Here is a 15,000-nt window from a genome sequence, read left to right as displayed (position 1 = left end):
TATGTCTGTTCATGTGTGTGTCTCTGTGTGTGTCTATGTGTGTGTCTATGTGTGTGTCTATATGTGTGTCTATATGTCTGTTCATGTGTGTGTCTATGTGTGTGTTCATGTGTGTGTCTCTGTGTGTGTTCATGTGTGTGTCTATGTGTGTGTCTATATGTCTGTTCATGTGTGTGTCTATGTGTGTGTCTATGTGTGTGTTCATGTGTGTGTCTATGTGTGTGTCTATGTGTCTATATGTCTGTTCATGTGTGTGTCTATGTGTGTGTCTATGTGTGTGCCTATGTGTGTGTTCATGTGTGTGTCTATGTGTGTGTTCATGTGTGTGTCTATGTGTGTGTCTATGTGTGTGTTCATGTGTGTGTTCATGTGTGTGTCTATATGTCTGTTCATGTGTGTGTCTATGTGTGTCTATGTGTGTCTATGTGTGTGTCTACGTGTGTGTCTTTGTGTGTCAGTGTCACCTCTTGCTGATGGTTCTCTGACGAGCAGGAGTTTTGGGCAGGTGGATGGGCTCCTTTAGCGCCCCCTTCAGGTGGACAGTTCTCTCCTGGATCACCTCCCGGATGTTCCTGATCCACTCCTGCTTCAACTCCATACTGGTGGCCTACAACACACACACACACACACACGCACACGCACACGCACACGCACACGCACACACACACACACATACTCATACACATACTCATACACACACACACACACGCACGCGCACACGCACACCCATACACACACACACACACACACACACACACACACACACACACACACACACACACACACACACTTTACTCTCTATAGATAGGATACAGTGTTGTTTTATTTCAATGAGAGGGCAAGGAGAGTGAAATGTATATGCGTTTTCAAACAGGTCTCCTCAGCAAAAATGAGACTCACACAGATTATGGACATTTCTGCATAAAAGCATGACTTTAATTGTGTGAACATGAGAGGGTGTATGTTCCTGAAGATGTGTCTTACCTTTAAAACCGTTCTGTTGTCGGAGGTGGGGGTCCGTCCAGCCCACAGAGCAAACTTACACGGGTCCCCCTCGATGTGCTCAGTCACCCCCAACTCTGACGTCTGGAAACGTAACAGTTCCATATCACATTATATAACACTACCATACCACTGCAAGAAACACAGCCTCTAATAAGGGAAGTCAACAACAATGAATAAAATGAATAGATTTTTAACCATAATCATGTCAACTGATGGATGCCTTAGTACACTAAATGGCATATTCTTTATTATTATGCTCATTATTAAGCCCACTGAGGGCGTATCTACACTGGAAACCTGCTGTTTTTCCTCATTCTGAGGTTAATGTGAGGCTGCCCTACCAGTAGTTTGCTCTTGTAGACGTATTTAGTGCGTCCCGATGAGTCCTTCATCTCTTTGCTGAAGACCAGCGAGATCTCGAACAGGAACAGGTGGCGGTCACGACCCTTCCGGATCAGGGACTTAGGGTCCCACACCTGGAAGGTGTCCTGGAGGATGAGCTCTCCCTGCACGGCCAGGTTCTCATCGAAACCTGCGGGTCAGAAACAGATCAGCGACAGAACCTTGTGCCAAGACTCATGACAGTAAACATTGTGAGGATTGGGGATTCATACTTCAAAATGCACATACATGTACATAGAACATCACCATGCACATATGTCCAAACTTTAGGTCTCTAAAAAAGACTATACTAATCACATTGGATGATTTAGCTTTCACTCTGATTTCACACCTGCTTCAAGCAGTCACTGAAACATCTTCATTGAATAAGGTCTAAATACAGCACGAGCTCAACCCCCTGCATTATAGAACTGGGCATCAGTGTAACATGTGGAAATACACCTACAGCTGCTGTGATGTTAAATAGTGAAACAGTTTGTCGGATGCTAATGCGTGCTTCATGGCTAGCATGTGCAATGCTGTTGTTGGTGTTATAAAACTGGGCATATACGTATATAGTATGTGGAAATAAACTTCTAGCTGCTGTTGGATGCTAATATGTGATACATGGTTAGCTTGTGCAATGCTGTTGTTTGGTGTTTTAAAACTAGCCACACGTAGCATGCTGACATGTTAATACACATTGCTAACGTGTACAGCATGGCTGGATGCTGCATGTGTGTAATGCTGCTGTTGTTACCCTCCAGCATGCTGACATGCATGGCATCGTTGGCTCGCTTGGGGACACTGAGCATGACCTCCAAACCTTCCTTTATTTCTCCTTTCCCCTCCTCGCAGCATGTCAACAACTCCTGTTTACACACACACACACACACACACACACACACACACACACACACACACACACACACACACACACATTAAAAACAAACAACAGCAACCAATTAGTGAATGGGGAGATTGCACGCAGCCAATCAAAGGATGATAAACTGGTTTCCAGCCAATCAGAAAGGATCACGAACACCACAGGCCATTGACCAGGGGCAACCACAGCAGTTTCAAAGCAGCAGTTCGACTGAAAATGTTACTTATATTGAAGTTACTTATATTGACACAGTTTTATGTAACACATGCCAATGTCTTATGGCTTCTTCCATTGTGTCATTTTTATGTGATATTCTACAATTTTGTATCATTGTATTACTGTATTCTGTATTATTGTATTTTATTATACGGCTCTTCAGAATGTTCCAAAAAGTACCGTTGATTTGAATGGGACATCCCAACGTTCGCAGGTGAATATTTCTTGATATTCACCGCTGCGAAAAGATATTGACCGCTGTCATTGGCAACGGGTTTTGTGCTTCTAATTCACATCTTTCATATCATTCCGCAAGTAGTCCGGTCATTTAACGTAACAGACTCATTGTAATTTCAAGTCAGCAAGTAATGGGTTGCTACGCAACACCTGAAACTTAAAAGTTCAATTTGCTTGAAGAACTATTTTTTCTTAGCAGAAATCACGAAACGGCAACTAAATCATTAAAAAGAGGTATTTTGGAGGAATGTCTTCTATCGTTTTTGGCAAGTAACCGTATAATAAGCGGGATAATGTATTGTCCGTCGGTCATTATCCAAAAATAAATCCCTTCAGGATGAAACAACACCCCTCCGCTGCACGTCGGGGTGCTGTTCGCCCCGTCGGGATTTATTTTTGGATAATGACCTCCGGACAATACATTATCCCTTACGTATTACAAAGTATTATATACAGTTTAATTTCAGTATTATTGAATCAATTCTCAAATTCTTTTAAATCTATTTTTACATTATTTTCTGTTCCAGTCTTTTGAGAGACCCTGTGTACAGTATTTCATACAGGTTCATTTATCTTTCAATTCCAGCAGTCTTTCTTATTTACACATGACACACCAGCCCATGTAATCTTTAGTTTTACCTTCAACAGAAGCTGGTACTTGGTGATCCTCTGCACTGGTTTGATGAGGTAGGAGGAGATGGAGTTGGCCAGTCCATGCCTGCGCTGGATCTCCTGCAGAGAGAGAGCAAAACACTGTGACGTGACGTGACATATCTCAAAGAGTCAGAATGAACAACAGGAAAGAATCCTCCCCTCCATCCAGACCGTTTAAATCCCACTGCTATGTTGTTACTGAAGGCAGCACATCAGGGGCCCTGTGTTTTGTTTAAGCAACAACGAATTGAGGTGTGAATGCAGGCAGAGTAATAGCACACATGAATAATCATTATCTTTGGTGAGGCCAGAAAACAACTGTGAGATGTTATTCAGAGCAATACTATGGAGCACAGTGACAGTCCTTTGGTGCCATCTAACTGTCGGCTGTGTCAAAACAGGGCTGTATCTCAAAGCGCCTTGAGGCAGTTTTATTGTTTTGGCGCTACATACATAAAATTGAATTGAATTTCTCCACTTACACTTGTGGAAAAGAGGGTACCTTTAAAGCTCTAGATTACAACCTCATCAGGTTCTACTAAAAACACAGACATAGGTTATCCTTTGTAGAACCCTTCTGGGGATTCTTCAGCGTTCTGCTTTACAACAATAATGTTCACCTTTTTGCCACCTACAAAATGATTTTTTATGCCGAGAAAATAAAGTTTAAAAAGTAGGGCCTTCAGCTCTTTAAAGAATACATTTTTTTTACTTCATGTGCATAGCAAGATGAAAAAAAATCTCTCTATCTCTGTCTGTATGTGAGTGTGTGATAAGTCCTCGGAGAAGGAAAAGAGGAAGAGAGAGGAAGAGAGAGAGAGAGGGAGGAAGAGAGAGTGATGAAGAGATGTGCTTACATCAAAGAACCTGCCAGCCTGTCCTTGGATGAGCTGACTGGAGTCAGGTTTGTTCTTGCAGTACGTGACGTAAATGTGGAACTTATCCGCCTGGCAGAGGAGAAGAGGGGGGGGGGGGGGGGGTAATGAATGGAGATAGATGGGAGGGGAAGGGAGGGGAGAGAGAGATTAAAAGTAGCATAGAGCCAATTAAGAGAGGAGAGAGAGCACTGAGAGATTCCTCTGGTTGTTATATAATTATAAGTGAGTGATAAGTCTGTCAGTGCGGATTCAGAGGAGACTGCCGGGCCTCACCCATGTGACGAAGCAGTGGCCCACATCCTCAGGGAGCTGCTCATAGTTCTCCAGCTCTTTCAGGAAAATGCTGCACGCAAAACACCCATATATCAAGGCTTTCATGGGGAAGCTTTGGGCTTAAACTTCAGAGTAAAACAGTAGTAAGGTCTGATGGGATGACTGATCAGCATTAATGTAAAACAGTAGTAAGGTTTGATGTCATGATTGATCAGCTTTAAAACACTGAACTGTTGTAGTCTTATGTATGCAGACATTAGATTAAACAGTTTTATGCAATTAAGGTTTGGAAACTACAATTATCTTAAAAAAAAACATCACTGAAGACTCATGTGTCAATAAATATAGAGTCTGGTGTTTAAGACTGCAGGAATGATGCATACTTATTATGGAATTCATAGATCTCCTGGATATTCCCAAAGATGACGTGCTCCTTGTTAGCGATTCCTTGGGGAATCTCATCCATGCCGCTGGTCATCTCCCAAAGGAATGTCTGAACACACACACACACACACACACACACACACACACACACACACACACACACACACACACAGACACACACACACACACACACACACACACACAGAGAAACACACACAGATAACCACAGACACACACACACACACACGCGCAGATGTTTAAAAAAATCTCCCGAACAGCCATGAGATGATATATAGAAATAGAGATGGGAGCTCTCATATAACAGAACTGACACACACACACAAAGGCTTGACGGGACTCATATGACAGAACTGACACACACACAAAGGCGTGACTGTACTGATATGAAAGACCCGGTAGATAAAAAGCATTGGCAGTCACCTCTAAGCATTCCTGCAGGTCCCTGACGTACGCTCTCTCGGTTTGAAGAAGCTCGGCCATGATATACCTGCATCACCATTAGATAGATGAAGGAGAATCACAATCAGTCAAGCACTTGACAGGTTAAGAGAAGGAGAGAGAGAGAGTGCAGACGAGGGAAAGTTCTAGAGCGCCATGCCAAGCCAACTCATTAGCGTTACATGGCACTGTCAATCTATTCATTTAACGCGTGAACGAGCAGAGACAAAGAGATCAGAGACTCCACTGCTGCAACAATAGACTTCACTGTGGGCTCCTCCTGCTTACATAACCCTGCTCTCATTAGCAAACATGGCGGCTTTAGAAAAGAAAAAAAGTTTTTCGCTAAGACTCTCCCTCCCTCCCTTCCTTCCTTCCTTCCTTCCTTCCTTCCACTCACTCTTTCTTCCTGGCAGACTTCCTCTTCTCCTCATTGACCTCATGGTCGGGGTCATGCAGATTCACTTCCGGGTCGGGGTGGGTCAGGCTGGCTGGGATGATGTCCAGCTCCAGATCTTTGTTGTCCTATCGAGGTCAGACACACAGAGCTCTAAACATCAGCCACAATGCTGCTTTAGATATCATTAAGATCAGACAGTCACTTAGAGGCAATTATGTCACAAGGCACTGGGTAAGAAAGAGAGGGTGGGGGTGAGGAGAGATAGAGAGAGAGCGAGAGAGAGAGAGAGAGAGAGAGAAGTGAGTGACAAGGACAGACGATGAGTAATGAAGAGACAAGGGGAAACTGTGCTGAAAGGACGAAGACTGAGAGAGTTACTGACAAGGCAAAAGGGACAGATGAAAACACAAAGGCACAGACAGATAGACAGACAAACAGATAGACAGAGAGACAGGAAGATAGACAGACTAACACGCAGATCGTCAGACAGACACATAGTGACAGGGATAAACCAACACACCAATAATCACACAAATAAGGTAGATAGACAGTCAGTAAGACACATTCACACAGAGATACAGTCAGACAGACAGACCGACAGAAAGACAGACAGACAGACAGACAGACAGAGAGACAGACAGGAAGATAGACTGACAGACAGAGCGATAGCTACAGACAGAGAGCGGTAGATCCATGGTTCTAGATTATAGCGGTAGATCCATGGTTCTAGATTGGAGCGGTAGATCCATGGTTCTAGATAAGAGCGATTGCTGATGATGGGAGTAAAAGAGCGTGTACCTCGGAGCAGATGCCCAGGGCTCGCTCCAGGCTGCAGCGGTACTGGCCCATGCGCTGGCTGAAGTCCCTGTAGCGCCGGTCCACCGTGGACACCCACCTCTTCAGCTCCGTCACGTGGACATGGCCCTTCTCCACCAGACTGTCTGCCAGCTGGATCAGCAGCTTCACCTTCTCCTGAGTTTGCTATCGGGGGAGAGAGAGACAGAGAGAGAGAGAGAGAGGTAGATAGAGAGAGAGAGATTGATTCTTTGTTGTGTTCAGAAACGCATAGGCAATATACAATTATTTTGCTGTGTCAGTGTAGCTCATTTGAACTTAATTGAATAGAATAAAATGAGTTAATTGAAGGGAGAAAGGGAGGGAGGGGGAGAGAGAGAGAGAGAGGCAGAACAAATAGAGAAAGAGAGACATAGAGAAGCAGGGTTAACTAGGGATCGCACTGAAATGAATGAAGCAGCAGTGGAGAAACATAACGCACGACTCGTACCATATTAATTCCATTCGTTTAAACAAGTTTCTATCTCGCCGCTAAGTAATGTGAAGTTCTCATTTCTGTTCAACGGAAAGAGACATCCCACCTCTATACAGAAACGTACTGCTTTGATAAGTCAGAATGCCTTGAACATTCCCAGGATAAATTGAACTGACACTGATGAGCATCGCATTACACTCTGGAAGTTAAGCCAAGTTCAACTCTGAGCTCTGCTGCCACGTCACTAGGGTAACGCTAGCAGTGTCCACCGCCCCGCCGCCAAATCACAGCAAACAATAGAAAATCTATTCTGTATTTATTCTGTATCTATTCTCTAGTTTACCGTTATTACCACTGATAAGTGGGATCCCTACCTTAGACAAAGAGAGAGAAAGAGAGAATATAAGACAGTAGAGAGAATTTAGAGAGAAAAAAAGGACACGGGACCGTGTTGTTCTTGCTTGGAACCGACATTCTCTGCAGTCTGCTCTACTTTCAATGATACCTGTGGCTGTCTCTTCCAAACCCTCGTCTTAAGATCCTCATCCTACACAGTCCCTCAGTCTACAGTGGTGTTACATGGGGCATCTCTTAATAAATACTTAAGCACGACATGACCTAATTATCCTGTTTAAATCATTACATAAGCTGACCTCCGTACACACACTTTTAATGGGACAAGGATCAGGGAAGGCATTAAAATCTTTAGCAGAGATCAGCTAGTTTGACAGCGGTTCTGGCTGTGTGTGCATGTGTAATTGTGTGTATGTGTGTGTGTGTGTGTGTTTGAGAGAGAGAGAGAGAGAGAGAGAGAGAGCGAGAGAGTTTTTTGCATGTGTGTGTGGTGGTTTACTGTGTGTGTGTACCTTGGCAGAGACGCGGAACTCCCCGTAGTCCTTGAGTAGCTCCTGAGTTTTCTCGGAGGTTTCCCCCAGCGACGTGTGTGTGGAGAGGTAGTACTCGCCCCTCTCCTGCAGCCAATCAAGCGCCTAGAGAACACACCGGAACACCTGAGTTCACTTCATTAAAGCACGCTTTCAGCATCCTCAGGCTAGATCAATGAAAAGTGTGTGTGTGTGTGTGTGTGTGTGTGTATGTGTGTGGGTGGGTGTGAGTGTGTATGTGTCTGAGTGTGTGTGTGTGTGTGTGTGTGTGTGTGTGTGTGTGTGTGTGTGTGTGTGTGTGTGTGCGCGTCTGTGTGTGTGACTGTGTGTGTGTATTTGTGAAAGTGTATATCTGTGTGTGTGTGTGCGTGTGTGTGTGTGTGTGTGTGTGAGTGTGTATAGTGTGTGTTCTACTCCACCTGCTTGGCATGGCGCTCGAACAGCACATACTGCTGGCACTGGTCCAAGCGGCGCTTCTTCAGAGTCCAGAAGTGCAGGACTCGGTTCTCCCTCTGAAGCAGCTCACTCAGGATAGCTAAGGGACAAACACATTATTATGATTTCATTTATTTTGTTTCATGTTATTTATTTATTTATTTACAATATTTATGTTTTTTAAACCCATTATACACACATTATTACTGTTAATATTATCTTGCATTAGTTCAATATTTATGTAATTGAAACCTCATGAACTGTTTGTAACTGTGTGCGGTTTGACTCAAAGGGGTGTTACTACATTTATACTACTAGATTTACATTTCAGAGTGAATATAGCATTGCTTCTTTTGAGTACATATATGTTTACATACGTTTATGCATGTGTGTGTGTGTGTGTGTGTGTGTGTGTGTGTGTGTGTGTGTGTGTGTGTGTGCATGCATATATGTTTCTGTGTATTTGACTTGTTTCTCATTCTTACCTTTGACCTGAGTTTCAGGGGCGCGTGTGTGGCTGGCCACCCCTGGCATGCTGACGTTGTTGCGGTGGATGTACTTGAGGAAGACCTCTGCGTTCCTTCTGGCCAGAGTGCAAGCCTGCCCATACACACATATTTACATTTTTACAAAAACACACAGAAACGCAGGACAGCACAGCACAGCACATGGTCAATGGCCTTCCCTACACAACCAATTCAATTAGATTTCAGGTGCAGAGGAATGTGTGTGTGTCAGTGTGGGTGTGTGTGTTTGTGTGTATGTGTGGGAGAGACAGAGAGAGTGAGCTTCTGCTTCAAACTCTGTAGCACAGTGAGAGAGAGATAGGTGCACTATAACTTAAAAATGAATATATAAAATATACATATATAAAAAAATATATATATAAATATTAGGGCTGTCAGCGTTAACGCATTAATCTATGCGATTAACGCAACTTAAATATTTTTTTTTTTTTTAATGCCTTTATTTGGATAGTTATGAAGTTATGACAGGAAGCGATGCGGAGAAGAGGTGAGGAGAGGATTGGGAAATTACATCAGGCCAGACTGGAACCTGTGTCCCCTCGGGCAAATTAAGTAGGGGGCTTGGCCTACCAAAAGCCCCCCTTGTTCAAAGTGGGGAATGACAGAAAAAGTTTGAGAACCACTGCGGTAGTTGAAGATGGAGAGAGCTGAGGGATTGTTGGGCGGAAAGTTTCTGTTTAATAGGCAAAATTACGGAACAATCGACAAAACTAAAGTTGTATGTAGCATTTGTCAAATTGAATTTAGCTATCACAGAAGCAGCTCGTCTTTAAGTTATCACCTTAATGCAAAGCACCCGACAGAAAGCAGTCCCAGGTTAGATGGTCGCCAACCCACACTCTACGACTTCTCTAGTAAAATAACTAGACCAGTCCGTGAAAAGGTTACCAACACTTTAGCAGTTTGGGTTGCCGGTAACTGTCGGACCATCAACATAGTTAAGGACGTTGGGCTGACTGAGGTGATTCGAATTGCTTCAGGAGACAACTCTTACGATTTACTGTCGAAGGGCACCATTGTGTCTCGCATACATTCCTTTTATGACGGCGAGAGAGCACGAAAAATTCAGCTCCTCGAGCAAGCTGCCACCGTCACCCTTACTGGTGACCACTGGACATCAGTCATCAATGACAATTACCTGGGTGTCACAGCTCATTTGATTGACAATGTATGAGATATTTTTCATTGGAAGTAAAAAAAAAAACCAGACAAACAAACTTTTAATCGCGATTAATCTAGATTAATGAATTTCAAAATGTGAGATTAATTAGTAATTTTTTTTTAATCTATTGACAGCCCTAATAAATATATACTATAACTATTTACATACACAGAGAGAAAACAGATAGAGAGAGGAATACAAAGAGAAAGAGAAAGCAAGAATGACAGAGCGAGACACAGAGGAAGACACATACACACACACAGAGACATACACACACACCTTGAGGAAGGCCTCCTTCTGTTCCAGGTGTTTGGTAATGAGCGGAACCACGTGGTCTGAATCGGCTGAGGCGCCCAGCTTATCATGGCCACCACACCAGTCCTCTTCGCGCCGATACTCCTGCTCTAGACTCTCCAGCACGTTACACACCTGTGCGCACACACACACACACACACACACACACACGCACACACACGCATACACAAGCATACACACACACACACATACACACACACACGCACACACACACATACACACATACACACGTACACATGCACATACACATACACACACTTTCAGGTAACTGATATTTAAAAGATAATTAAGCATACTTTAAATACTTTTCAGTGTTAGTGTGTGCCTGTCTATTTTTGAGTGATGGTGTATTTTGTGAGTATTTCTGTGTGTGTATGTGCGTGTATCATCATTAATATCATCATTCACAAGTTGAGTGTTAAATGTGTGATGACAGGTGCCATCACGCACTATTCTTGTGAAAGAATTACATTATTCTCAGTGTTTTGACAAAGCGCCCTATCTGGAGACATCACACCTAGCGTTGTTATTTTGCACCCTGGATGTCATTGCAGACACCACACTCTCACCACACATGTTCCGCCCATGCTGTGAAACTACAACAATGCTGTTGACCCCCCTTCTGTTTTGTAACATCACCCCCTGGTGTTGCGGAGGCCCCCCACCTGCTCGGAAGTCTTGTAGAAGGCCACAGAGGCGTTGACCAGCTTGAGCCGGTCCTCCATCTTGAGCATGAGGGTCTGCCAGTGCAGCGCCACCGTCTCAGCGCAGGCCCGCACCGCATCCGGGTCGTAGTGGCCCGCCTGCAGCATAAGCTCGGCCCGCTGTTGCAGCTGCAAGGCGCTCTGGTGGGTGCGCTGCAGAGAGTCCGCGTGTAGCAGGGACTGCAGGGGGCAGCAGAGAGCACACCATTATCAAGTCAGTGTACACTTTGCCGTGCAATACAAACACTTATCTTTCAGCCATGGTGGCTTTTCTTGTCTTTATTTCATAACAAAAGTGTCTGTGGTACTGGTCTAGAACAGGCAAGGTTAACTGAATTCCCTTCACAAACGCTAATCAAATTCAAAATAAAATATGCGCCTTCACTCATGAAAAAAGTGAAAAATGTGGCCAGTGACAGTGTGTAGAAAGTGTGTGTGAAGTGTGGGTTGGAGGTTTGTTAAGTACTGGCTGAGGTAAGATGGGGAGTTGAGAATAGACAGTGGACTGTAGGGTGTTGGGTAAGTGCAGCGCTAAGATGGTTTACCTCTATAGCCATCTGAAATTGCTCATGCTCCCTCTGCAGCTGCTCAGCCTCTGACAGAGAGCCTGCATTCACTGTACTGGCTGTCAGCATGGACTCGCCATTACGGATCCAACCTAGGACCTGCACACACACACACACACACACACACACACACACACACACACACACACACACACACACACACACACACAAACACATACATTCACACACACACAAACACACATACACAAACACGTACATTCACACACACACACACACACACACACACACACACACACACACACACACACACACACACACAAATTAATTTATCTAAACAATTCTAACACAGATACATAACACTAACAGTATCTACTAACATCAGCATAATTACACAGTGTGTTTCTCATGTCTTATGGTGTTAAATGGTCTAATCCCTTAGGTGCAGAACAATTTCCTGTGTGTATGAAAGAATGCAGCCTTTAACCTTGTGCTTGACCTTTGACCCTGACCTGTTTGACCTCCGCCTGTAGGTGGCGCAGCTGCAGGCACTGTTCCAGGCGCTTGTGTGTGTGTTCGGCACACAGCTCCAGCTCACGCTGCTTCTCGTGCAGAAACTCCAGCAGCTCCTGAACCTGAGTGGCCAGATCCACGTCCTTCTCTCCTGTTAGCTCCATACCTGTGGGGCCACACACACACACACACACACAGATGCAAACATACACATACAAACACACACACACACACAGATGCAAACATACACATACACATACACACGCACACACACACACACACACATGCAAATGTGTGATTACAAATGAGCTCTAATTTGCATTCATTGATTAGTCATGATGGACACAGGAGGTAGATTGCTAACAACCCCTGGCTCCAGCTCTCAGTATGCAGCACTGCTAAAGGTGACAGAATGGCAGTTATTGCAGTCACTGCTCATTCTAGCCAGATCTAATGGCTTTAATGAAAAAGAAGATATTTCAGCCACTTGTCCATCAATACTGACATAACCCTACCCATGATAATATCTCCACAGTAAGAGCAACAAATCTCCAAATCTCAAGGAGAGCCCATCCAGCCTTACTGAATATAATCACCCATAACCTCAGAATACCGGAAGGTGGCAGGCTACAATAGACACAAAGTGAAGGAAACAGACAAAACAGCAACTGTCCCTGAGGAACATCTCTCAAATTTCCTCATTATAATCGAAGACAGTTTTTTCCTACAGGGGGCGCCCTTTCCCACATTATGACACGCTTACTCATTGACTCAAAATACATAGCACACATTCACACACACACACGCATGCACACACACACACACAAATACACACTCCTCGTCTTTATGCTGAGCATATCGACCTTGCTGTGTGTCTCCACAGGAGATGATTGATCCTTCTGTGGGATTATTATGGGATGGCCCTGTGCTGTGAGGTGAGGTCAGGAGGAGTGTTTGAAACGTTCAGCCGAGCAAGTGAGCAAGGGAGAGAGAGAGAGAGAAAGAGAAAGAGAGAGTCAGAGTAGGATGGAGAGAGAGAGTAGGAGGAAGATAGCGAGAGCAAGAAGGAGGGCCTGAGAGTAGGAGGAAGAGAAAGAAAGGCAGAGAGACGGGGAGAAAGACAAGAGTGAAGATCACTGATGGAGGGAGATGCAGAGAAAGAGACAGAGAGAGGAGAGGACAGACAGAGAGGGCAGACAGAGGGACAGAGAACAGGAGAGGACAGAAAGAGAGAAAGGAGGACCCGTGCTGTAACATGAGAGATGAAGCTAACGTGACAGAGCTAGCGCCAGGGTGATGAGGGGGCTCAGTCTACACGACTTCATCTCATTCACCATTCGGCAGCCAGGAAGCAGGGCTCACTCAGGACCATTTCAGCCTCAAGGACACCATTTACACAGTCTCTGTTACGGTGCACGCAAGCTTATTTGTCTCCAAAATCAGGGAGTGGAAAGTCTTCTCAGAAGTGAGGCTGCATCCATATGTGTGTGTTTGTGTGTGTGAGTCTGTCGACTCCAGAGTCCTGTACATGATCAAGCCTTGGCCCTGGCCTTTCCTCTTCCTCTCACCCCTGTATTTCCCCCCATCTCAGGGGCACTAGGAGGCAGTCGCCATGGCAACCCACGGCAGGCAGTGTGAGGTGGTTCCCATGGGGACGGGCTGTGCATGACGATGGAGGGCCTGTCATGTTGCAGATGGGCAGCGACTGCACTGCCTCACCGTCGCCCAGTGCTACCTGAACTGGGCAGCTCACGCCGCCATGGAAATCCCACTGTAACTCGCAGCCGGCCCATTGCTATGGCAACCATGGTATAGGCAACGTAAGGCTGTTTCCATGGTAACGGTACCCCTGCAATTTTTTTGGGGGGAGGAGGGAGATATCAAAGCGCGTAAGGGAAGAAAATCACTCTCTCCTCTCATATCTATCACTCTCTGGTGCGCTTTCTCTCTCTCCCTCTCTCCCTCCCGCTCCACCACCTCGGCTCTCTCAGAGAATTCTTCTCTTTCTCTCTGTCCTCAGAAAATCTCTCTCTGTCTTTTCTCTCTCTGACAGTGTCTCTCTCATGCAGGGGAGATTTCGGCACGCACTGCTTTCAGGTCAGTGGGAGGGCTGGGCTCTTACCTGAAGCCTGATATATTCATTCCCTTCCTCTACTCTCTCTTTTTCCCTCCATCTCTGCCTTTTTGTTCTATCACTCTCCCTTTTACCACCATCTCTTATCTAATGCATACACCCCCACAATGCCTGATGCACTGGTGCTTTCTCTTCCCTCCTCATTTATCCTCTCTCTCGCTCTCGCTCTCGCTCTCTCTCTCTCTCTCTCTCTCTCTCTCTCTCTCTCTCTCTCTCTCTCTCTCCACTGAGATTGATCAGGTGTATTAGTACATGTATGTGGTGCCTTTCTGAAAAAAAAGAAACTGTGACATACTGATCATGGTAATGGTCATCTTTTCAACTGAAAAATTATCTTCATTATAAATCACACCAAACTATGAAACAGAGGGCCTGGCAAGAGGGCTGTCTTCCTGTTCTCTTTCTTAATGTGAGTATCTGTCTTTGTTAGATGTTCTAATGCATTCATTCCTCTCTCTCTCTCTCTCTCTCTCTCTCTCTCTCTCTCTCTCTCTCTCTCTCTCTGTTTTCTCCATCCCTCTCTCTCACCTGATGCCTGCACCTCCATGATGTACTGGTGGAGGTCCTGGCCCTGCGTGATGACCTCGAAGGTCATGTTGTTCATCGCCAGCTTGCGCTCGGTGTGCCGGTGCAGCCGCTGCTCGGCCAGGGCCAGGTCCTCGGCGTTGAAGTCGCTCGCCTGCCTCTGCAGCTCCTGCTTCCAGGCGTCCAGCTCGCCTGTCACCTGCAGGGGGAGACACTGAGCTCAGAGGCTTGCAC

The 15,000-nt window shown here is 45.2% G+C and overlaps 1 protein-coding gene across 2 annotated transcripts in view; it reads right to left on the bottom strand.

Annotated features, from left to right (window-relative positions):
• Positions 1 to 15,000, bottom strand: part of kalrnb (kalirin RhoGEF kinase b) — a 77,233-nt gene that overhangs the window by 35,904 nt on the left and 26,329 nt on the right. For both annotated transcript variants that reach the window (XM_031558346.2, XM_031558345.2), the window contains exons 14-32: positions 14,770 to 14,965; positions 12,107 to 12,273; positions 11,616 to 11,735; positions 11,032 to 11,250; positions 10,331 to 10,480; positions 8,848 to 8,962; positions 8,347 to 8,462; positions 7,910 to 8,032; positions 6,572 to 6,754; positions 5,774 to 5,898; positions 5,356 to 5,422; positions 4,914 to 5,023; positions 4,531 to 4,600; positions 4,237 to 4,326; positions 3,365 to 3,457; positions 2,147 to 2,258; positions 1,347 to 1,537; positions 985 to 1,086; positions 465 to 607 (exon numbers count right to left, since the gene is read on the bottom strand). In XM_031558346.2, the coding sequence (XP_031414206.1) occupies positions 465 to 607; positions 985 to 1,086; positions 1,347 to 1,537; positions 2,147 to 2,258; positions 3,365 to 3,457; positions 4,237 to 4,326; positions 4,531 to 4,600; positions 4,914 to 5,023; positions 5,356 to 5,422; positions 5,774 to 5,898; positions 6,572 to 6,754; positions 7,910 to 8,032; positions 8,347 to 8,462; positions 8,848 to 8,962; positions 10,331 to 10,480; positions 11,032 to 11,250; positions 11,616 to 11,735; positions 12,107 to 12,273; positions 14,770 to 14,965 (2,492 nt within the window). The remainder of the gene's footprint in view (positions 1 to 464; positions 608 to 984; positions 1,087 to 1,346; positions 1,538 to 2,146; positions 2,259 to 3,364; positions 3,458 to 4,236; positions 4,327 to 4,530; positions 4,601 to 4,913; positions 5,024 to 5,355; positions 5,423 to 5,773; positions 5,899 to 6,571; positions 6,755 to 7,909; positions 8,033 to 8,346; positions 8,463 to 8,847; positions 8,963 to 10,330; positions 10,481 to 11,031; positions 11,251 to 11,615; positions 11,736 to 12,106; positions 12,274 to 14,769; positions 14,966 to 15,000) is intronic.

Source organism: Clupea harengus, chromosome 21 (assembly GCF_900700415.2).
Source record: "Clupea harengus chromosome 21, Ch_v2.0.2, whole genome shotgun sequence".
NCBI classification, from domain to species: Eukaryota; Metazoa; Chordata; class Actinopteri; order Clupeiformes; family Clupeidae; genus Clupea; species Clupea harengus.
Note: the sequence above shows the minus strand (reverse complement) of the source record. Positions and strands in the feature narration are given on the sequence as shown.